Source organism: Zootoca vivipara, chromosome 5, assembly GCF_965207765.1.
Source record: "Zootoca vivipara chromosome 5, rZooViv2.hap1.1, whole genome shotgun sequence".
NCBI lineage: Eukaryota > Metazoa > Chordata > Lepidosauria > Squamata > Lacertidae > Zootoca > Zootoca vivipara.
This window is the reverse complement of record NC_142588.1, coordinates 46,123,450-46,147,506: the sequence shown is the minus strand read 5'-3', so window position 1 is coordinate 46,147,506 and position 24,057 is coordinate 46,123,450. Positions and strand designations below refer to the sequence as shown.

At 44.1% G+C, this 24,057-nt stretch overlaps 1 protein-coding gene across 2 annotated transcripts in view; it reads right to left on the bottom strand.

Annotated features, from left to right (window-relative positions):
- HSPA12A (heat shock protein family A (Hsp70) member 12A) overlaps positions 1–22,711 on the bottom strand; it is a 53,650-nt gene extending 30,939 nt beyond the window's left edge. The window contains exons 1-5 of one of the 2 annotated variants that reach the window (XM_035138289.3): positions 22,310–22,711; positions 13,087–13,172; positions 10,997–11,124; positions 4,049–4,235; positions 1,365–1,469 (exon numbers count right to left, since the gene is read on the bottom strand). In XM_035138289.3, the coding sequence (XP_034994180.1) occupies positions 1,365–1,469; positions 4,049–4,235; positions 10,997–11,124; positions 13,087–13,172; positions 22,310–22,337 (534 nt within the window). In that variant the 5' untranslated portion in view covers positions 22,338–22,711. The remainder of the gene's footprint in view (positions 1–1,364; positions 1,470–4,048; positions 4,236–10,996; positions 11,125–13,086; positions 13,173–22,309) is intronic. The other variant, XM_035138290.3, reaches the window with a different exon arrangement.
- Positions 22,712–24,057: the final 1,346 nt, after the last annotated feature.

Here is a 24,057-nt window from a genome sequence, read left to right as displayed (position 1 = left end):
TTAAAACTGCACACCTTAGCTCTCCCATCTGGAAGAAGAGTAGAGAGAGCAAGCATTTCACTACCTATGCAGGAAAAGGCACCCATTTATCTAACTAACGGGGGAAATGGTGTTTGGGCTTTGTGGGCTGAGAAATTATATGCAGGGCAGACATGGGCCAGCCGAAGACTCTGTGCTGCCTATTGTGAAAGACAAGACACAAACAGAAGGCAGCCAAGCTGGCGGCAGAACCTAACTTCAGCACTGTGGAGGGGACAGCACCCACCAGCTGAGGACAACAGGCTAACTTAGGAGGCAGATGCCACAGGGCACAGACAACACCTCACTTCACCCTCCCCCTGAACCATCTGCCACCTGAGTTAGCCAGCCTGTGCTGCCCGATGGCAAGGCCAGACCTGCCTGGTGAACAAGGAAAATAGGTGGTGGGTGGGTCAGCAGGGGAAAGAACTAATTGAAGAGAATCTAGGAAGGGACGAGGGGAATTTGAGCCATTCATACACCTTCAGCAAGCTCACAAACAGGACATGAAGGTGATGGCCTTACCCTGTTTTATCCCCCAAATAATCTAAAACACAGAGGTATTTAAATACAGAACTATTAAGGCTATCTTTATCAGCCCTATTGCCACTTCTTGTGGCAGGGAGTTCCATAGCTTAATTATATGTACATTTGGAAGAACAAATGTATTGCATTGTGAGGCTGCCTGAATTTGTTTGTCTGCTCATTTCTGCAAAGGCTGGGAAGTCTGGGGGGCAGGAAGAGAGGAACAATAGAGCACAAAGTATACCACAGCATAGCAACAAAAGTTGGGATTTAATTTGGGACACCACCACCCCTGGTTTGAGCACTGAGCTAATCTCTGCCCTGGACTCAAGTTTTCCCAGCAGTAGTCAGTCAAATACCTCGAGAAAGCTTGCAAGCAAGACCAACATTTTACCTCTGGCAGCTGGTATGCAATGGTATACTGGCTCTGAACATTGAGTAACCATGACTATTAGAAGGAGCTCCTAAGATAAAGCCAGAGTGGAGCAGGTAGGAGGACCTTTGAGGGGTAGCCAAAATATTCTGGTTACTTTAGAATTATATCGGAAATGGCTTTCATTAATTCCTACAGAGCTAGAGTACAACCAACAGCATATGAATTATGGAGTTCTGCAGAAATGTTTTGCTGGTGAGGAAGAAGGTTGTATGTAAGTATCTAGGACACCTCATCACCATCACCGTTTCTGCATCTCCTGCAGCTGCTCCACTTTGTTTACATCAAGAACTGCTGCAGGCTGAAGTATGGCAAGGTTAAATTTGTTGGGCCAGCATTTGTCGCAGTTATAAATACAAAGAGCTGGGGACAGAAAGTGTTCCTTTACCTTTAATGCTTGTTCCTTGAAGTACTGCAGAGCGTAAGAAAATAGTTCAAGTGCCTTGACTTTCTTGCCATTTGCAGCTGTCAGGTCTGTTTCCAGATTGAGATTCTAGGGGGAAGAAAATGTTTAGAACATGTTTAAAAGGAAGTGGTAAGTGTCAAGATCCATTCCTCTGAGGTGGAGAGAATGGAATTTGCTATTGCTGAGCTCCATCACTTAGGTAAAATTGTGACTCCAAGCATTACACCTTTTCCTTTTGACAGTGAAGTTCACCATTCAGCCAATCCCAACCTGGTGCCCTCCAGATTTTTTCAACTACAACCCTATTCAGCCCCAATGGTCAATGGCCAGGGATCGTGGGCGTTCTCATCAAAAAACATCTGGAGGCCACCAGGTTGGGGGTGACATTTTTCATTTTCATAAAGGATCAAGCTTTTTGCTTGTTGGTTGTGTTTCAAAGTACTGTATATTCCTGCGTATAAGACTACTTTTTAACCCTGGAAAATCTTCTCAAAAGTCGGGGGTCGTCTTATACGCCAGGTCATATTTCTTATACTGCGAGTGTATCCCAAACTCTATATTTTGACTGAAAAAGTTGGGGGTCGTCTTATACGCCAGAATATATGGTAGGCCAAATTTAACCCCCTATGCTGCTTTCTGTGTGCCCAGCAGCTATTAAATATTATTTTAATTCCTAAAATGTATACACCGGTTGATTATAAAAAAACAACCCAAAAAACCCCAAAGCACTTTACAAAAGATAAACAAGTAAACTTAAGGGGGGGGAAATACAACCCTATTTTAAAACATGAATATACTAAAACAGCGTAGAATTACTTCAACTTTCTAAGCACCTAGGTAGGCATGTGTAAACAGGGATGTTTTTAGCAGGCACCGAAATGAGCTCAGTGAAGGCACCTACTTGATCTCAATAGGCAGGGAGTTCAAAGTTAAGGCGCTGCCATGCTAAACGTTCAAGTTCTTACAAAGGCGGAACAGGTATTATGAGGCACCTGTGATAGTGCCAATTCCACCGATCAAAGAGGTCGAGTGGGCACATGTAGGGTGAGGGGCTCTTTTAAGTGCCTGAGATGACATGCAACTGGCCAAAATGTGAGCACAAGAACCAACAACTATGCCAAAGGCTTAGGATCAGAATGCACAATATTATGAAACCAGAACCTAGAGATCTTTTGGCTTTCCTTAGTTATAAAACACAGGAAAGTGGATTGGAAAGAAAAGAGTCAGCAAAGCCATAGGGATCCACTCTGGTTACTTTCCTTATCAAAACGCTTTCCTCTGCCTGGATCTGTTTGAAGCACAGTGTGACTTCTTTTGGATGAGGGTAGAATTAACACGTCAAAGAGACTCTGCTATACATTAGAACTTCAGAGCTAATAATATGACTGTCAGGAAAGGAAGTTGCCAAAATCTCCCAATGTTTCTTCGTTTGGTTTGAAAGCCAAGACTCGTTTGTTCAAAGCTTACTGTGAAGTCTGCCTGCAACATTTCCCCCTTGTCTACTTTTACCATTTTTTCAGCCATCTCTGCATTATTCTGTTCCAAACAGTTGTCACTTTCTACCCAAAGAATAGGGAATAGGTGTCTGGAACTCGGTGAACCAAGCTAGTGAAATTGAGAGAAACTGAAGCTAGTGAGGAAAGGATAATACTTATTCAATATAACCTTCCCACTATCCTTAACATTCTCACAGGATCAACGTGATTGAAGTGTCCTATATAAATGCACACTAAATGCAACATCATTATTCATACAGCAGATACACTAGCTCTGCATATGCCAGTGTTTGACATAGTGAATGCTGCAAGATATAAGATGTGCCTAAATGTGGTGGTAGACGAGGATATGGGGTGGAATTCAATTAAATTTTAGTCACAGTAGACCCACTGAAATTAATGAACATGACGAAGTTAGGTCCATTAATTTCAATGGGTCTACTCTGAGTAAAACCTAGCTGACTGCCATTCATGGCCCCTACCTGCCCCTATATTTCTGCCAAGACATTATGTCTCCTTCATACTTGATGATGTTCACTGGGAGACACATCTGCCACAGAAAGTCTGAACCAGCCCTAAATATTTCAGTCGGAATTCCTGCAACCTGCCTGTATTGAAGGAAATTCTACCTCCAGGCATGACATGATGTGTTGGTGGCTTATGAAGTGAAACAGAATTTAACTGGTGGTGACATGAATGGTATTAATTTTAAAAGGCTAAATAACCTTTCAGAGAGAGGGAAAAGAAAAATACTGCAGAAAAGTATTAAGTTACCAGTTTCACATATTAAATAAAGCTTAGCTAGAAAGCTGTGTGCATTATGATAACATCTGCCTAGAACCAGGAAAAAGAAATATTTATGCAGAAACAGAAATGAGCAAATCTGTCAGTTTCAGTTTCTCTCAATTTTCTGCTCTTAACTTCAGTTCTCCACACTTCCATATCAGTTTGCATCCCCCCCCCAGAAAAGTAGTCCTCATGAAAATTCCTCAGCATTTTATTGTGACATTCTTCCAATAAGCCATGTTTACGAAAACTCTGAAGAACAGCCACTCTTCCATTTGCATATTGTTTTGGAAGGTGCAAATTATGTAGGTTCGCCTTTAAATGTGAACTGAATCAAACATCTCCCCTAACCCGAGAAAAGTATAGAATTCATCTGCTACTTACACCAGTTGTGTGAAGCTTCATCTTAAATTTCTCAAAATACAACCAGTGTTTTGATTCATTAGGATCAAGGTCATGATAGAAATCCCTGGCTGCATAACCAAAACTGTGGAATTTTCTTTCTGGAGTTAAGAGGATAGTGGTTGGTGTTTTCTGATTTGACACACCAGGATCTCCTCCTTCCCATCGCCTAAAATACAAAAGACACCACTTAAAATCAATGAAATTTTAACATATTTTAACATGCAGTCCAGAGAATACAACAGCTGTTTGGAGTGTATGCATTTATTTGAAAGCATTTCTAAATCACTTAATAGTTTTTATAAAAATCCCTAAGTGATACCTCCCTAAGTTGTATACAAAAACCACATAAAAACAATAAAACAGGCTCATCAAAAGAGTAAAACAGCTTTATGATCACTCACAGCATAGCTTTAGGGTGGTGACAGCTCCATAACCATAGTTAAGGATATGATTCAGGTTTGCATGCAATATTTAATGATAGCCAAGGTTTATAAACTAACAAACCTTCATGAACATGTGTGGTTTAACCATGGTTAAGCTGCTCAGATGATCAACTAAACCATGGTTTAGTATGGTTAACTAAACCATGGTTCATAAACCATGGTTAGCATTCCATGCAAACAAGCCTGGAGAAGAGAAAATGGGGAGGGGTGGGAGAGGAAATCTCAAGGGTGCACAAAAAACTATATTTTACTGGCCCAACATATAGTGGTACCTCTACTTACGAATGTGATCCGTTTCGGGGTGCTGTTTGCACCCCGAAAAGTCTATAAGTAGAGTGTTGCTACTGCATGTGCCGAAGTGCGATAGAGCGCTTCTGCACATGCTCGAAGCACGCAAATCACTTCAGTGTGTGCGACGAAAACCAGAAGTAAACTTCCAGGTTTGCCGCGTTCGTAACCTGAAAAGCTGCAACGTGAAGCAAACAAAACACAACAAATGAGAACAATGAATGTTATACTCAGTACAAATAAACGTTATAGAACTGTTAAATTGTTGCTTATTTCTAATTTGTAGAATCATCATCAAATGAGTATTTGATGCAATATATTCAAATCAAAACAATTATACAACAGACAATATAACTAGTGATACTTTGTTTTGATAGTATTGTATTATATAATTTGTATTTTTGTACAATTATTATTATTTGTGGTGCCATGGAAGAAGCAATGCATTTTAAAATGTACTGGGACATTGAAATCTTTATTTTTGTGCACTCTTTGAGCTTCCCATCTCCTTTTCCCGCCCCTTATTAATGGAGCGTCATCTGGTTTTTCTGGAAGAAAAGGGATGCTGGACCAGAAGACCTTTGGCATAATGGACAAGGCTTTTTTATTCAGGTTTGCTGGAAAAGCTTGTAGGGGAGGAAGCAGGTTGCAGCAGCCTGACTTTTCCTCAGCACTCATGAATCTGGCTGGAAGCATATGAATACACCAAGTAGTGACACTGTTAATGAGCTTCAGAGAGAAAGTGAATGAGCTTTAGATGGTGGATGTTAAAGGGCCTGAAGAAAATCTCTGCAGTGTGCATAGAGCCACTTCTGCAACATCCAGCACAGATTTTCTTCCAGCTGCTGTTGCTGTCACTTTTCACTCTTCATTAATGCCACCAATAGCACCAGAGAGCTAGATACCACAGCCTTTAAATTTGGTTTAGTTAGGAAAAACACTCTAATACAACAGAGCTTCATCGCTCTCAGCACCACAAGAAGTTCCCCAGGTACAAACATGCCACAATAAGAGATTTTGGGAGAGGGTTCTCACCTGCAAATTACCTGGCAAAACTGCAAATACCCAAGTATAGACATTCATTTACCTTGGCCAGATTTAATGTGTTGTCCTCTGCCCTGCTGCTAGACAGGTATGAGGGTAAACCGTATGAGTCACGCGTTTGCCCATGTGGCTCATCGGAAGTGGAAACAAATTTGCATGTATTGTTGCACTGCAGTTTCTACAAGGATCTACGCCTGACCTTTACCACCCCAGCATTACAAAAGCTTAAAAATGAACCAGAATCCCAATGTCTGAGAGCCTTGGTAGAAGACAAGGTCCCTAAAATTACGATCAATGTTGCCAAATTCTGTGTATCTGCTATTAGACGCAGGAAACATGAGCTTTCCAATGTCAATACGCTGGCGAATGCGAATATTTCATTTTATTTATGTCCTTGAACTTTAAAGTGTTGTTATGGCCTAAATTGTATTGAAATTGTTCTCTGTTTATTTCTGTGTTATCCTTTGTTGAATAGTTGTATGAGTCGATTTGGGTTGTGACCGTTTAATAAAATTTGATTTGACACATATGTTCCCCAGGTATATACAGTCCCCAGCCTCTGAATTCCCCTTTTACAAATGTGTGTTCAGTCTTGCAAAGGAATGAAGTCTCCATGCCTGCAAAGATCAGCTTTGCTGAATGATTACATCCAATTCTTGAGAACTATCTCTATGAAGGCAAGCTCTGTGATGATAAAACTTTCCTGATTTCTCTTCCTGTTATTTGGGGCTACAGATCTCAGACCAGATCTACTGGTTGTATTTTGGAGCATCTCAAAATGGCTCTAACTGGGAGTCATAAGCTACAGCATCTGGGCACATTGCTTATACAAATGGAATGCTATGAGTACAGAATGTGGCCCAAGACATCTCTATTTTTATTTAATTCATTTTTGTTTATTTATTTCTGTTGGGTTTTGTTTACTAAAACCTATTCACTTCTTCCTTGTTTGCTATATGTATGTAAGAACCTGCCTTGCAGTGATTTAGACATTTGTACAATCTGTATTCCATCTTTCGGAAAAATAGTGAAGGCAGCTAACAAAAATAATATAAATACATAAAATTTAACTGTTGCAGATCCCACTCACGTGAGAAATTCATTTTGCAACACCTGATTTTCAAAAATTCCTGATTTTCAAAACTTTTACATTCTTCTTCTTTTTGATGCTATAAAGCAGGCCCATCCAACAGGTAGATCATGATCTACCGGTAGATCACTGGATGCCTGTGGTAGATCACTGGCAGATCACTGGCTCCTCCCCTAAAAACAGGGCTTTCATTCTCCCTTAAAAAAGCTCAACAACTTTGACCTGAACCCCAAAAGGGGGTAGATCACTGCCCGTTTTTAAGTCTGTGAGTAGATCGCAGTCTCTTAGGAGTTGGCCACCCCTGCTATAAAATTATTGTTAAAGACATTTCTATAAACTGCTGATTCCATGTTAGAGACAATTCCATGTTTCATTCTTTTTTTTTTAAGGGATACAAGTACATTGACTGAGCTTGTTTGTAGTCACCAGAATGTACAAAAATCCTATTGCTCAAAAGGCAAATGACATTACCTTAAGATGGCTGATTTAATTAGATTTTAATGAGCCTCTGATATTCATGGGGGCGGGGAGAGAGAAGGGAAGAACCAGGTAAGAGGGCATCTATTCTAAACTGGATTGTTCAGAGACTGAGCCAAAACTGCTGCTTGTTAAATCCTACGCACCAGCTGCACATTCAACGCAAGAAGAAATATACTGTTTTGATTGAGAGTCCTTAATGACTGTAATTTTGACTCATTCATGGAGTGTTATGTTAATAGAAAGTGCACTTACGAGTTGAATAACTGTGACAGCCATCTATTCCTTCCTAAATAGAAACTGCATTAGACCCCTTTTCTGGGATGAACATCTTTGAACTTTAGTTCCATCAGCATCAGTAATCTCACTGGTATCATGGCTAAGATTTGCAAAGATTTAGTCTTTGGAAAACAAAATTCCTTTAATTTGTAGTACACACTGGATGCCCAAAATGTGATGCTACAGCAAAGCTGTGTGCATTCAGTGATTGCACTGGACACTATACAAACCAGTACACAGACATACAATTCAGCTGCCAGATAATCTTTTTTTCCTTCTTTATAGAGTATAGCAGGTTTCTAGTCCATAAGGATACAAAGATGAGGGTGAAAATATGCAATGCCTCATGACATCTTAAAAAGAAGAGAGAAGGGGCTGAGGAGGATCTGGGGTAGACCAGGGTTTAGACTTCAGTCCTTTACACCACAGTATGGTAAGGAAAAGAACAAATTGTGTGTAAATATTCTTGATATGCCCATTTCTTACAGAATATTATTGTTGGCATGGAACTGAAGCCCTGGGCTAGGATTATCAACTGAAGGAGTCTTGTGCCTTTAGTGCCATGTTTAATTTTTATTTAATGTATCTAATGCTACTGTTTTGCTATTACAGGAATATTTCCTTCAAAGCCATGTTCTGGCAGACCTAGCCTGTAACTCACAGTGATGTTTATGTAGACAAAGACAACCCTACTGGGAAATAGGGCTTTAAATGTCTGTGATCCCCGGTGAATACAGATACGTGAGCTCACCAAAAGCTGCAGTGAGCCATCCATACAGATCTCATTATATGATGATGTGCGAAGGTTAAAAGCGAAGAAAATTCTGCCAGAAAGGATTCCACTGGTGAAAATGAGCAGCATAGCGATGGCCTGTTTACGTTTGCTAGCAGAACTTTTGGACTTAATTATAGCAAGAAAGGAGAACCTAAAGAGCATGTTTTAGGCCGTGGTGCTTCCCGACTGCAGAATTGCTCCTCTCTTTATCCAGCTAGCTTGCCACATACCCACTTCTTCAGTAAAACCTTTCTGGGACCTTATGCCAAGACAGACCATTTGGTCTATCTAGTTTAGGGCTGTCTACACCAAGGGTAGTCAACCTTTTTATACCTACAATCCACTAATGCATCTTTCTTGATGGTAAAATTTCCTTACCGCCCACCAGCGCTTGATGGAAGGATTCCGCTTGTGCCACAGAACCCCCTACCGCCCACCTAGAATCCTGAAATGCCCACTAGTGGGTGGTAGGGACCAGATTTGACAACCCCTGGTCTACACTGCTGGGCAGTGACTCTCTGCAATTACAGTCAGCATTTCCAGCCCTACCTAGAGAAACCAGGGATTGAACCTGCAATCTTTTCCATGCAAAGCATGTGCTCTACTACTGAGCTACAGCCATCCCTCACCATCTCTGCACCTCTCTACTTTCCTGATTCTCCCTCACCTCTTCCCCACTGCACATTTACCAACCCTGAGCATCACCTCCTCATCCTTAATGTAGACTAGGAGAACTCTGGATAGGGACTTCTTCTGTTCTCTGCAAACTATTCTGCTGGTAATAAGGAAATGTTAAGCGACAGAAGAAGGATTCCGCTTTCTCTTTTGGTTCTTTGCAAGGGCAGGCTCAACTAGATGAGAGGACTGTGTGCGTAGCTTGCTTAAAGGGAAGCTTTCCCTCACACAAATATCAGGTGTGGACCCGCCAATCCAGAATGTGGTCGCAGTGGGGGTGGAGGCAAAGGGTTAAAATTCCCCATGCCAGGGCCTTAATTTGGACTCAAGGTCCCATGCCTGCAATTTACTTTTCAAAAGTCATTCCCTCTGCAGCACACTCCTACCCCACCCCCACCCCTCCCTGCAGGACCAGCAGCAGCTGGTGAATCCAGAGGACAGGAGAAAACTTTTTTACCCTGGTGAAAACAGAGTGTGACACTGCTGTCCAATCTTCACCCTTGCATTGCCAATTGGTGCTATGGCAGAATGTCTGGGCAATGAAACAAGTTGTCTGGGAAAGTCATAAAATCTTCCCTGAAGGTGTATCCCCCCCTTCTTTTTTTGGAACGGGAGACTGAATGTGCATCTGTCAGGAATTATTTAGGTCTAACAAATTGGGCTAGTGCAGTGGAATAGATTACTGACCCTTGAAATTCCCTCCAGCTTTATGATTCCATGATTTTGGTTGGCTTCGCGATTTCTCATTTGCCTACTGTCAGTGCACAATAAGCTTCACACTTGATTGTCTGTCTGCCTGACTCACTTCATTGATATATGCTGTTGCTGTATTAACAACTAAAGACAAGGAAACATTTTTTAATTTTTTAAAAAGATCTGGAAAGGAAATATCAGGAAAAGGATCGATATACACCACGAGGAAAAGCAGCCCATTTTTAAATTGAAAAGAGCAGGGCTATAACTTTGAGATTTCTATTTTAACATAAACACTCTCAAGAGCACTGCAGATAGAAATTTCATTTCCTGTACATAAATATTATTTTGCAAATGATTCTAATAATGTAAATATTGTCTTTAAAAAAACCTCTGCACTACCAGTAGTCACGCAGCTTGTATGTTACAGTTCAAATGTGAAGCTTCACATTTGATAGAGATGTGACGGTTTAACACGCTCATGAGATTGTCTCCTCCAAATGTTATTGTTACAAAGCTGAAAGAGAAGTCACTGGATCTGCTGACTGGATTGGACAGATTTTACTATCTTCCTGAGCATGCAACTATTAGTTCGCTGTACAGCATTTGGAAGGCAAGCCACTATGGTGGTGCAAGAGAATAAAATTCATTCTCCACCCCAACCTCCCAGTAGTTCCACTGCCAACCATTTGGTAACCTTCCCACAGAGTTTTCTTAAGCTAATGTTTGGTAGTGACTAAAGCACTGCTCAGGGGGGGGGGGCACCTGAGACCCTAGGGTCAAATGCTGCCCTGCGAGATTCTCTATCTGGTCCATAGGCCATGCACGCTTCTAAATCACACACCTATGCCCTGGGCAAATGTGTTTTTCTGGCTAGAATGTGTCCTTAAACTATGGTAACTCCTCTTGCTTATATGAATGGAGGATGGAGAGGTGTGTGCCAGTGTAGAATCCTCTGCTTTTGGCTAGAATGTTGCCTGCTGCATAAAGGGTAAGAGTAGCCTCTCTTGCGCTGCATACGATTCATTCTGGCCCTGCCCCACACTGGCAAGAGGTCCCTGGGAGGAACGCAGCCCTTGCACAGAAAAGAGCTCCCCACCCTTGTTGGATACTCACAGGCCCTGCGCTCACTATCCACATAAGGCTGCACTGGTGACAGTTACCTCATTACATGAATGCATTCTGGTTCCTTGGTGAAGCTGTAGGCGTAGCCGCTGGATGTCGTGCCAAAATCTATAGCCACAACAACAGGATAGGACTGCTCCTCTGCATCATTTGCATCAGAGTCCTTCTGTCAAAAGAACAGAAATATATTTGCTGTTATGTGAAAGGGCTGCAAGCGTTACTAGCTATATTTAAATGCCAAACACGACACCAATAATCTCCTCTGGAGTGACCGAAATTGGCAATCCCCAAATACCAGCAGGCCCCAGATGCTAGCTGGAACGGGAATTTAGCACATCACTAAGCCAATACTTAATTTTTGTGACTGTGATGCTGCCTCAGAAGAATGATGGCTGCACTCAAAATTCTTTGTACGTTCTGCAAGCTAAATGGGTCAGTCACTGATTTCAGAAAAGAATGAGAAAAACACAACAGCAAGCTCCAGCTTGCCAATGGCATGCAATTATTAAATCAATGTACCCAGGTGGCGCTGTGGTTAAACCACTGAGCCTAGGGCTTGCTGATCAGAAGGTCGGCGGTTCGAATCCCTGTGACGGGGTGAGCTCCCGTTGCTTGGTCCCAGCTCCTGCCAACCTAGCAGTTTGAAAGCACGTCAAAATGCAAGTGGATAAATGGGAACCGCTACAGCGGGAAGGTAAACGGTGTTTCCATGTGCCGCTCTGGTTTGCCAGAAGCGGCTTTGTCATGCTGGCCACATGACCTGGAAGCTATACGCCGGCTCCCTCGGCCAACCCCAGAGTCGGTCACGACTGGACCTAATGGTCAGGGGGTCCCTTTACCTTTACCTTTACTTTTAACATATATGTCACCTAAGCCTAAATGGTAGCATGTCAAATATGGTAACTCACTGGGATCAGAACCTGGGATGAGTGGGGGGAAATGTTTATCTTCTTTACCTCCCCCTAAGAGCCTGTAGACATTATTAAGAGAGAAGGACCTTGGGATCAGTCTTTAGGGAACGTGATCTGGATTCTGAATGGGAGAAGGAATCGCCCTCCGGATCAGTCCCAGGTGCGCCTGTACTTCTCTGGCCTACAGAGACTGTGTTGCCTTTCTCTGTCTCCACCTCAGATGCCCTAGAGGTGCCCATGTTCTGTCAGAGCCACCAACTACTAAAGCAGGCTGGGCCCATTTAAATAAAAAAGGCTCCTCCCAGGCAAGATGAATTTAGTCTCTCAGATAAGACTTCTGCTAAAGGCTTAGTCTGGGGTGGGCTGCTGCTGAAGCAACATCTGTTCTTATGGAGTCTCTAGCTGGAATGAAATTTCATTTGAGAAATGAACTTTCATAAAGAAAAAAGGGCACTGAAATAATTGTGATGTTATATACGAAGCATGAAGCATACTTCTCACCATCACAATAAAAACTGTAAATGATTGTTAACTAAGGCACACAAAATGTCAAAATAGGACTCTCTGTGGGAGATTAAGCCTGACTTTGAAATTTTGCAAGCTCAGAACATTCTTGACCTTGTCATGCAACACAATCACTCAGTCTAGTACATCACCACATTGGTCTGCTATTCCAGGCCTTGATAGACTGAAGGTCAGTGCTACTGACACAAACTATTTTCATCCTCAGCTTCAGGACAGTAGCAAAGAGGATCTATCCCAAAAGTTCTCCTCTGCCTGCAGCAAACTCAACCTTTGTTTATTTATACATTTCGTACGTTTACACCAGGCATCCCCAAACTGCGGCCCTCCAGATGTTTTGGCCTACAACTCCCATGATCCCTAGCTAACAGGACCAGTGGTCGGGGAAGATGGGGATTGTAGTCCAAAACATCTGGAGGGCTGAAGTTTGGGGATGCCTGGTTTACACTATTCTTTCCCTCTGAATTTTTTCTTTACAACAACCCTGCAAGGGAGGCTAGACTGAGAGACTGACTGGCCCAAGGTAACCCAGTTACTGTAATACTATTATTTTAGTCTGTAACCCACCTTATGACTTTTTTATATGAAAGTGTGGTTTATAGATTTTTTTTTTTAAAAAGAAATGAAATAAACTCTTAGCCATGCATGAGGAGAAAATAATACCAGTAATATAGCCTACAGGCTACATTTCTCACCGCAATGTGGGATGGAGACAGAGGTGTTATCCCTGGGTCTCCCAGACTTCTAGCTGGAGATGCAAAGGCAGCTGTTGAAACGACATCTGAAAGAAAATAGGAGGAGCCTTTTAGTCAGCTGAATGTTCTTCAGAGCAGATAAACAAGAAAAAAAAGACGCATGTTAGTTAATGACACCAACTTTGTCAAATGTGACAAAAACAGTCACAGAAAGAAAGACATCAGTGCTATGTTACTTGTCTCTGTAATTAATGACATAATTATTTAAATTTGACAATTAAATTACATTCTTCTAATAACAAATGAACTGAAACTAATTCATTTTGACTGGTCTTCAAAGGCAGCTAAGCATATGCCCCATGATTCATAGAGCGTAATACAAATGGCAGCAGAGATGGAAGCTCTTTCTGGAACCTTCTTAGTGCAAATGTTGCATGCTGCACCAGTGTGGTGTAGTGGTTAGAGTCCAGGACTCAGGTTTTACCTTGACCTGACACTTGTCTATTTTGGAAAGGACTTGCATGCCTCACCCCTCTTTTCCAGCTCAGAGGGAGTTAAGTGGAGAAATTGGAGTTGGATCACCCAGTTATCTGACTAATCTTTTATAACTGTGAAGAACCATCTTCAGGATATAATAATATTTTTGTAGGTAATTTAAGAACGGCACTGGTTGGAGAGTGGTGATGTCATGCAACCAAGATGGCAATTTAATTTTTTCTCTCCCCAAACCTTGACAAATGGCAAAAATCAACATTGTTTCACCTCGGGGGGGGGGGGGAGTCCTGACTTTAAATGAAGTATCTTGGATATTACTCGGGGATCCCAACTTGCAAGGAAGAGATCTGAGGAACCATTTTGAAGCTTGGGATCCCATCTTGACAGGTAACAGGGAAACTGACATGTCCATGCTTAACATGGTACCAAAGAACCCTAAAGGCGAAAAACTTGATCTGGACATGACGACGGTAATTAACTCTGCTTTGACGTGCATTATTACCTCTTTGAACAGAACTGCATTGGTTTCTTACAAGACTTCTCTCCTCCCAATATTTGGATCTAAACATGGAATGTAGGACTGGATTAGATGGATATGTTTGCCATATGGTTATAGATCCTAGGTTTCTTTTACTTTTAGAAATACAAGCTGGGGCAGCACAGATCAGAATCAGGGTGAAATAGCAGTGCATAGGGAGCGTCCATTTACCTGCTGGCCATGCTGCTACCGGTAATTGCCCTGAAAAGATGTTATTCCCTGCAATGGCATCTCCAGGGAAACAGTAATTCTGGGAGGGAATGGGGCAGGGGAGAATGGCTTGAGAGGAAAGGATCTCTCTTCCTGCATGACACGGTCCTGATCTGGATTGTGAGAAGTGACACAGTTGCTATTTCTAAAAGAAAGAAAAAACGCCCAGATAGGCAACAACGTGGCAAGCCTGTACTGTGTTTCTTTTGGCACATATCACACACATTACAAAGGAACATGCAATTGCACATGACTCTGTTCATGGACTTTGTTGCATTGATGCTCCGACTATGACAATTTCACAAATATTGAAACCTGTGTGAAAAACATGATGTTTGCCATGTGCCTGTTACTACTTTATTTTTAACACCTCTCAAGGAGGAAGAGGTTGATTTGGGCTTATCAGAGTAAAATGTATTGCAGTGTAGCTTAATTTAGCTAATATTGCACCTTTTTTCTCTGGGGTTTCCATGGACACCACAGTGGAGCACAAATCCTGTAATCAAAACAGTGGGGGGTACTGCTTAAAGCTTGCACTGCCATAAGAGGCTTTTGCATCCAAGAAACAAGCTGTCAGGACAGCATTTCCCCTTTCCCTGCTTTTGCCTCATCAAGTCCTCAGTAGCCTGGACAGTGAAATCTATAGGTCATTATTCCAGTGCATAAATGCAGCCAGGCTGATCTTAACAAAACCATATTTCTTCAACTTATTTTTATGGCATTCTTCATTTGCAGAGATTTGAAACTTGCTTCCCAGAAGCAGTCTCAGGATTGTTGTCATCCAGGGTGGAGATCCAATGCACAGTTGAAAAAAAGCAAGTCCCGCTGAATAAATGTGGGTGTTAGAATAACCTTGTACAGGTTCACATGGTTAAGTCTCCTGTTCCTTATGTGCAAAGATGATGGTGCACAGCAATGTGAACACAAAGCAGAAAGGACCACTTCAGCCCATGGCTGAATGTCATGTAGAAAGCCTCCTCAGATATTTCACCATCTTCTAAGACAAGAACAGGGAATATTGGTGTTGTTGAACTCCAACTCACATTAGCCCCAGCCACCATGGGCCACTGCTCTGGGATGATGGGAGCTGTAATCCAGCAACATCTGAAAGACCACTGGCACCCCATCCCTGCTATAATAACTACCCACTCTTTGTGGCTATTCCATCATCCTGCAAGAAGTGAAGACTGATGTTGCTCTCCAGGACATGAATGATCCATCCTCCTTTCTTACAGATGCAAGCTCAGATGCTGGAGATCTTCTGCAGCCACTGGCACCAGCAGTGCTTTTTTATTTTAGGGATTTAAAAGTCACAAATTGCGGCTAAAGCAACTTGCATTGGGTTTGTTCTCGGTCTTTAATCCCTCTTTCCTCCTAATTTTTATAGTACTACCTGTATCATCAGAACTGCTGCATCATGAACAAGGGCAGAACTATTTGCTTGTGTCATTCCAAAATGAGAGGAGGAAATGCTTCTACATACTGTTGGGAATAGTAAATGTTATGAGCAGACCATCTTTGTCGGGAAAACCGCATGAACAGATCTTACCCAGAGAAATAGCTCAAAACCACACACTCCAATTTGATGAAATCTTTGGAATAATAGTCACACTTGAAAACAGAGGTCAATAAAGACACTTTACAGCACAATCCTATACAGTGGTACCTCTGGTTACGAACTTAATTCGTTCTGGAGGTCTGTTCTTAACCTGAAACTGTTCTTAACCTGAGGTACCACTTTAGCTAATGGGCGATTTCTGTTCTCATCCTGAGGTAAAGTTTTTAACCCGAGGTACAACTTCCGGGTTAGCAGAGTCTGTAACCCAAAGTGTTTGTAACCTGAGGTACCACTGTATATATATGTCTACTCAGAAATATGTCCCACTGAGTTCAATCAGGCTTTCTCCCAGTAAGTGTATACAGGATTACAACTTCAGAGAAGAGATGGTGGCTTTACACAGATGCAATTCTATGCATACTTCCCTGGGAATAAGCCCCACAGAACAGATGGAGAGTTCCTTCTGAGTAAGCATGCAAAGGCTCAGCCTGCAAAAAATGTTACAATGCTTCCTAATTAATTGCTGTAACTGCTGCCCTAGATTTAGATGCCCCTGGGGTGAAATGTGCTTTCCATACCAATGCAACTTGAATCAGTCTTTTTTGGACTGTCTTCATAGTGATTTGGGGGATTCCTTTCATAAAGAATGGGCATCTCTACTCTCTGAATTGGATTACCTGACTGCTTCAATCTGCAGAACCTGCACTTTTACAAGTGCCATATAATGTTCTGAAAAGATGGAGGTACTGTGGGTGGATCAAGTTCCTAGTCCAGGGAGTCTTTCCTCTTCAGTAATTGAGAAGTGGGTGACCTCAACCACCTGTCAAAGTGGTCTGCTGGCTTGGGAGGGGTCTGGATCCAACCCACCAGTCAGATCCAGTTCCTCACCCCTGCACTAAAAGCACCCATTGCAGGCATGGGGTGCATTGATGCCATCAACCCATTCCAGAGCCATGTGCCTGCACAATGCTGCCACAGCTGCCTCTGCCTCTCTTGCAACACTCTCACAGCAAGAACATGGGCATTTCTCCCTTTAGAATCTCCTAAGCAGTGGTGGCCCCATATTTCCTGTCCGCCCATTGCACCAGTTATTATCAATTGTTATTACCAATTATGGATAATTATCTAGCATGCTCCTGGAAGTTAAGTCCCACCAAATTATGTGGTACTTAATTCCTGGAGAAGTTTGAATAGGATTGATTAGATGCACACAGACCAAATAAGGAATAAAGCTTTGTTAATAAAGCACTGTAGTTCTACTGGGTCTTAAATGAAAAGGTTTTGGTTCCTTTAAAACCTTTCTTTGTAAAAACATTTAATTAAATGTAATAAACAATGATTCACTTTCCTACAGTGCCAATTTCATATTTGGAACATACAGATATGCATTATGAGACTGGATGCGCAAATGCAAGGTCTGTGCTTGAGTACTGGAACACTTAGGATGCAGCCTTAGGATAGAGGAACTCTATGCTACTTTCTAGCTCAGGGATGTTTTACTGACATATCCAGGGCAAATGCTAGAACAGCATCTCTTCCAGCTGTGCCTCACTTACTTCCAGTGGTGGACATTGTGCTGGGCCATCAACATCATCGTTCACAGCTGCTATTTACCATGGGGGCGGGGGGGGGGGGGCGGCGGCAAGGTGAGCACAGTGTTAATTCACTGGCAGGAGCTCTAGATTGGATCCACAGGTGCATTTGGACCACACCAACCTATCCCCTCTTCCTGGCAGTAAGCAGCAGCAATGCCACCAGGTGTCAGATGACAGCAGCATCCTACCAACCCATCCACTACTATTTCATAATACCAATACATCATGCCACTTCCAACCCTTAATCTGTTGCTGAACTCCAGTTCCCATCACCCCTGCCCATTGGCCATACTTGCTGGGGCTGATGGGAGTTGTAGTTCAGCAATGTCAGGAAGGCCAAAGGTTGCTCTTAGTCCTGCCGGCCTTTTGCGAGTTCTGATAGGATCTCACCAGGGCCTTCTATCCTAGTTCCCAGTGGAAAGAAGTTCCCCAAGAGTGGCCCACAAGCAGTAATTCAAGCTTCTATTTAGACTCTGGGGAAATAATAGGAAGGGAGCTTTATCTGTGGATAAGATCCTGCCCTTCAGTCTTTGACACCACAGTTAATATCAGTGGAACTGACAGCTTACTAGCAGGAGAGCGTCTTCTCCCATCACCCAGCAGGGCTCCTGCACTTGGAAGAAGGAAAGGGGAAACTGTGGCCCTCCGAATGTTGTTAGACTCCAACTCTCATCAGCCCCTGCCAGTAGACACAACGATCAGGGAAGACGGGGACCTTAATCCAACAACAGCTGCTGGGCAACAAGTTCCCCAACTCTGCCATTACGAAAAATAATTCAAAGTTTCTTCAAGCTACTAATTGCTTTTTTCATTTGTACAAGGCAAACTCCTTTTCTGTGCTGCGACTTCAGAGACCCACTGTAGCTGATGTCCTTGAATCTCACTCCCACAGAAGACCACCCAATAAGCATTGCACAACACTTTCTAGTGTTTTCCCTAGGTTTCTTTTGTTTGTCTTTTTTTTTTTAAACAGTCTGGACGTCTGTATTTCTAAGTGCTATGTTTCATCTAAAAGATCTGCTAAACAGACACCATTCAAACCAAATGCATTGCACTTCTTTGGGTTGGTGGTATCTAAAGCTTCAGGGGATCAACTCTGCTGTCTGTCTGAGCCTTATGCTCAAAAGACCGCAGTGCTGTAGGACCTGGAACCATAAAAATAATTAATAGCAGATGCCTGCTGCAATCTTTTACTGCTTGAGTTTGATTTAGGCAGTTTTGTCTTCGTAGCAAAGTTTTTACGACAATCAAATTTCATCACCATTAGTTCTGCCATGTATCAGTTTCAGAATGCAACATCATTATTTACATTTTTTAAAAACAACACTGTTGTTCACTATATCAGTGAATAAACCAGATGTCAGCATTGCACATATGACAAATGGGTACTCTACTGAATCACATTCTTGAATACCATAGAAGCCTTCCTACTTGGTGTTCTTTTAGCATCAGTTTATACCAGATTCAATAATCATGTGGGGGGAAATATGTGACATCCATCATACGACAGCTGAGTAAACCAGCTTTTCTACCTTTCTCATTTCCCCAGTGCCTGTATCTCTAATACGTTGAACATGTTCGCCAAAAAAGAGCAATTTCCAAATTGATATTTGGAAAACACATTTAAAAGAGCAGCACTCATTTGTGGGAAGTAAACAGATCTTATTAGATTCCAGCACTTTTCACTATCAGCAAATAAAAACCAACTATCTTAAAGATTGTGTCTCCCCCACTCTACTTTCCACAATTCCACTTTCCGTAAATGATGTCCTTTCCTCCCTGCTTCAGGTGCCCTGCATTTAAATAACTTGATTATGCACCACTTCCTTGCAGGCTGCATACAGACGAAGCGGCTCTCAGATATTTAAGTCTCTCCTTGCACTGTCACCACAATGTAAACGGGTACAAATTTAAGGACTCAAAGACAAAGGATTTCCCATTTTCTATGAAACTCACAACCACGAAGCAAATTACACGGGTTAAAGCGTCACTATTACCTGCTTGTGTTTTATTAGTCCAGCCAGCCCATCAGATACATCAGAAATCAAGAAGCACTGGTTTCTTCTGAGAAACCCTCAAGCAGGCCACAATTCTTCACCACAGACTCTTGGGAAAACAGGGTCAGGCCTAGGGTTGTCCAATTGCTTATTATGCCCACCCCCATTTTAGCCCCTTCTCCTTGATCTATTAAATAATATACATGCATATACTACTTAATTATTTGCACTTCTCAGTGGTGTACAGCCCATGGGAAATGGGACAATTAAAACAACAAGCATGTATTGTAAAATGCCTGCTGGAACAAGAAAGCCTTAGTCATGCACCTGAAATTTGACAACAAAGAGGTCTGTCTAATCTCAATTTTAAGGGAGCTCCACAAACTGGGGACCACTACACTGAATGCCCTGCTTCCAAGCAGTTACAAGCTGCACATCTGAGCCATGGGGGACCATTAACAGAGCCTCCCTCAGTGATGGGGCTGGGACATGAGGGGCCAGGGAGGCAGATAGAGCAAGGGAAAGGGGGCGCAATATGGATAACCCATGAGAAAGGAATGCATACCACCAACCATATGCAAGTTGCAAAGTGGGGGCAGTGACATTTTCACCCAGAAATTATACCAGCTGAATTGCCATTTGGACCAGTGTTGGGAAAAAATGGAACTGAAATAATACTAAGTGGGGGTGTATACTCCATAGCTGCCAAGTTCTCCCTTTTTTAAGGGAAATTCCATTATGCTGAATAGGCTTCCTCGTGAGAAAAGGGAAAACTTGGCAGCTATGGATACTCTACTTGGGGTAGGTTTACATCAGGGAAACCTGTGGCCCTCCAGATGCAGGGCGTTGGCTATGCAGGCTGGGAAGGGCGCTGCAATCATAGAATCGTAGAGTTGGAAGGGACCCCAGTGGTCATCTAGTTCAACCCCCTGCAATGCAGGAATCTTTTGCCCAACATGACCCTGAGATTAAGAGTCTCATGCTCCACCAAGTGAGTTATCTACATCAGGTGGGTCACAGCTTCTGCCCACCTGCACTGGGGAAATGCAAGGAGGAGCACCCAATGGACCCATCCTATGGGTGCCCCCTTGCGGACGAGCTCTTTGTAACCCCACAGAGGCTGCGCAAAGTGCAGAGTCACTGTGCTGAATGGCATGCTCTCTTATCAGTAAACCCATGAGGAATAGGGGGAAGGCAGCAGGGCCCTGGAATGAAGGAGAAAGAATCCGCCACTGCAGCTAAGCGAGGCTGTCAGCAATTTGGGTGGTGCGACTCTCGTGTCCGATTCCCAAAGAGGAAAGGAAGCCTGCAAAAGGAACCGCTGGAAGAATGAGGTTTCCCACCCATCCGCTTCCAATCCCTGTTCGCCATGATCTCAGTCGCTTCTGTCTGCTCCCTCATATATCCTTCCTGAATCCTGAGAATTAGAAGCCCCTCCCGCTTTTTTTTTTCTGGGAAAGATCCGCAAGAGGCAGAGGAGCAAGGAAAGGGAAGGCTTCGCCTCTCCTAGCTGGCCATCGCAGCTTCTGGGAAATTTTCGCTGCACTGCCAGCCTGGGCGATCTCTGGCCCAGTGCCCCGCCCAGCCGCAGAGCACATGCGGAGAGATGGGGAGCACCCCCCTCCCCGCAGCCTAGCCGGAGTGAGAGAGAGAGACGCCGCGGAGGCGGGGGAGGTGCCCGCCTCGGATTCCTCCGCATTGTTTTTTCACCTGGATCCTATAGCCGGTCGCTTCACCTCCCGATCCGGCGCAGTCGGTTCCCTCCCGAATCCCCACGTGACGGCAGGCCGGCTTTTGCAGAAACGAGGCGGAGGCACTTTGCAAGTACTGTAACTCCTGCTCTCTGGGAGCGCAACTTGCAAGGAAGAGAGGTGGGGCTGGGTGGGGGAACTAAGCGTGGGAGTAGGGAGAAAAAGCACCTCTCCATTAAATCATGACTGTATTAGTCTCAGGGCACCCCCCCCCAAGATCACCTCCTCAAGGATCTTGCCCCCGCCCACTTCCTACTGGCTAGACGGTCCCGGAGGCTCAGGACAGTGGAGTCAAGTCATGGGCTGTTAACTGGACTTGCACATCGAGGCGTCTCCAGACGTACGCGCAGCAGCCGCGCAAATATAAAAGGCTGCTTGCGACCCTCCTTTGCCTTACGTCCGCCGCGCTGCAAATTCATAGGTAGATGTGCTGATTACTGTGCAAGGTCCATTCACGAATGAGGGGAAGCCCTGCCTTAAGGATGCCTTTTGCGCACAAGCAAATCCTAAAGCAACTTTTACACGTCGACCCCTGTAGTATGCTCCCTCCTGCCGGCATATGGCTCGTACACAAAACGTTGCCACATCCCACGTGTGCATAAACTCATGCATGCATGTATGTGGGTGCATTGCGTTTTCTGCACATACCCTCCAGATATGCAGCTCAGGCTGCTGACACAGCGGCGTCCAAGCCATACCTGCCTCTGGGAGGGACTGCGCATCCATTACCCAGAGACTCGGCTTCATTTCAGACGGTCTCCTGCAAGAACCACCCAAGATCCAGCGCTATAGTTTGTTTCCTGCTGGGGCGGAGAAAAACCGCGACGCCGGTATCCGGCTCCCACGATGTAGCCGGGGGTCGATCGCGGCCCTCAGCCCCCCTCCTGCCTGCCGGCCCCGCTCCCTCACACCGCACGAGCCCAGACCCGCAGCGCCTTCCCAGCTGGGGCTCCCCTCCCCCCCGCGCGCGTTGCCTAAGACGCGCATATTGGAGAGGTGCGCTTTTCCCGAAGGCAAGCCCCCCTCCACGCAAGGCGCGCTGCCCCCGCCTGCCTACCCTCCCCGCAAGCCCCCATTACCTGCCGTGACGCCTTCCGTCCCCGCCATGGCTGGAGGCGTTCACTGCGCCCTCGACTCCGTCCTTCAGCTTCACCAGGCGCGTTCAGCCGCCAGAGACCGAGCTCGTCGCTCGCTTCACTCGGCAGCCGGAGCCATTGGGAGCGCGGGCGAGGCGGCTGTGCTGCTGTCGCTCCCTTCCCAGTTCTGCAGGCGAGCGGCGACGCCAAGGCTTCTTTCTGCTCGCGTCTTCTCCTTCCTCCTCCTCCTCCTCCTCCTTCCCCACCCACGGCTGGCTGTGTAGACAGCCAAAGGGACGGGCTTAGCGTTTGACCCCTGTGTCTATGTCTCTTTCTCTGCGTGTGTGTGTGTGTTCACGAGCCTTTTCTTCCCTGCTGCAAGGCTCTGGCTGCTCGGATTTCTGCAGAGCCCCTCCCCTTGGAAGTGAGCGGCATGTCCCCCCCTCCCCTTCGCCACCCCACTTCACGCACCGGCGCGGGAGGGAGTCGTGGCAGCAAGTGACAAAGGAGATCTCCAAGGAATAGGCTTGGACGAGCCCAAACCAGAATGCTGTTGCTGTCTTAAAAGAATAAAAAATAAGTAACACTTCTTAATTCCAAAGGTGTTGGAAAAGCCTTGGGCTTTTATTTATTTAAATCGCAGCTACAATTAGGATCCTTATACCCAATGCATCTGACCACTTAAGGCATCTTTCAGACACGCTGGTATGTATCTCCATGCTCAAGCCAGACGTGAACTGGTTCTAGTCTGTGGGTTTCCTCACGATCATGGAAGGTGCATCAGAAAGTGTCTTGGAGCCACTGCGGAAAACTAACATAAGAGGGGACGCAGTGTCCATGGCAAGATGTCCCAGTTGACCCACCAGGGATGAGATATAGGCTTGTCATGTGGATGGAGAGGCAGCGGAAAATCTGCTTGCTGTCATTCATTAAATGGAAACTGGCTGGATGTGCACTCCTATGCAGCTATACGCAGTGAAGGAGTGTGCAGGGTTGAGAGAATTAAGAATAAAACTTAAATGGATACAGAGTGGTGACCGTCTTGGTTTTGGGTGTAGTGTTGCTGGTTATGAGTTATGTCACGAAGACTTTACATAGCACATAGTGGAACAGCGATGGATGTGCTAACAGCTTGACACAACTCTTAGAAGGAGAACTTCCCACAGTTAAGGAGCAAATGACAGGGTTCTTGCATCTTACAATGTCCTGTGATCATGTTGTTATTTTTATATAAAAAATACTGCTTTTCACAAAGGTATACTCTATGAAATACAAAGGTATACTCTATCAAATACAGTAGACAAGGAATCACTGAGGGGGGGGGGGAGATATTAGGATCCAGTACATGCTTGGTGAGCAAAGCTGTTTATTTGTCATAAATGTTTGTATTCAGAAAAGATGGTTTCATGGATTGGAGGTTACATCTCAGGGGGGGAAAAATCTGTAAGTTTGCTGAAAACAGCATTCGGGAAAATGAGTCCCAACTGTGCCAAACTGGCATTTTATTTTATTTTTTAGACAATGAAAAATCTCTCAGAGCGCCATAAAATGCTTTAGTAGAGACCTAGCATATGATCTTTACATAACAAAAGAAAGATACATTTGTTTTATCTGCTTGTCCTTTTCATAATCAGCATCAGGGGACAACCAGTGGGACAGAAGCTCACAGGGCTTGCCTGGAGCACACCAAATTGTTGAAAAACTGAAAGCTCTGTCCTTAAAAACAACAACAACAACAACAACAACAACAA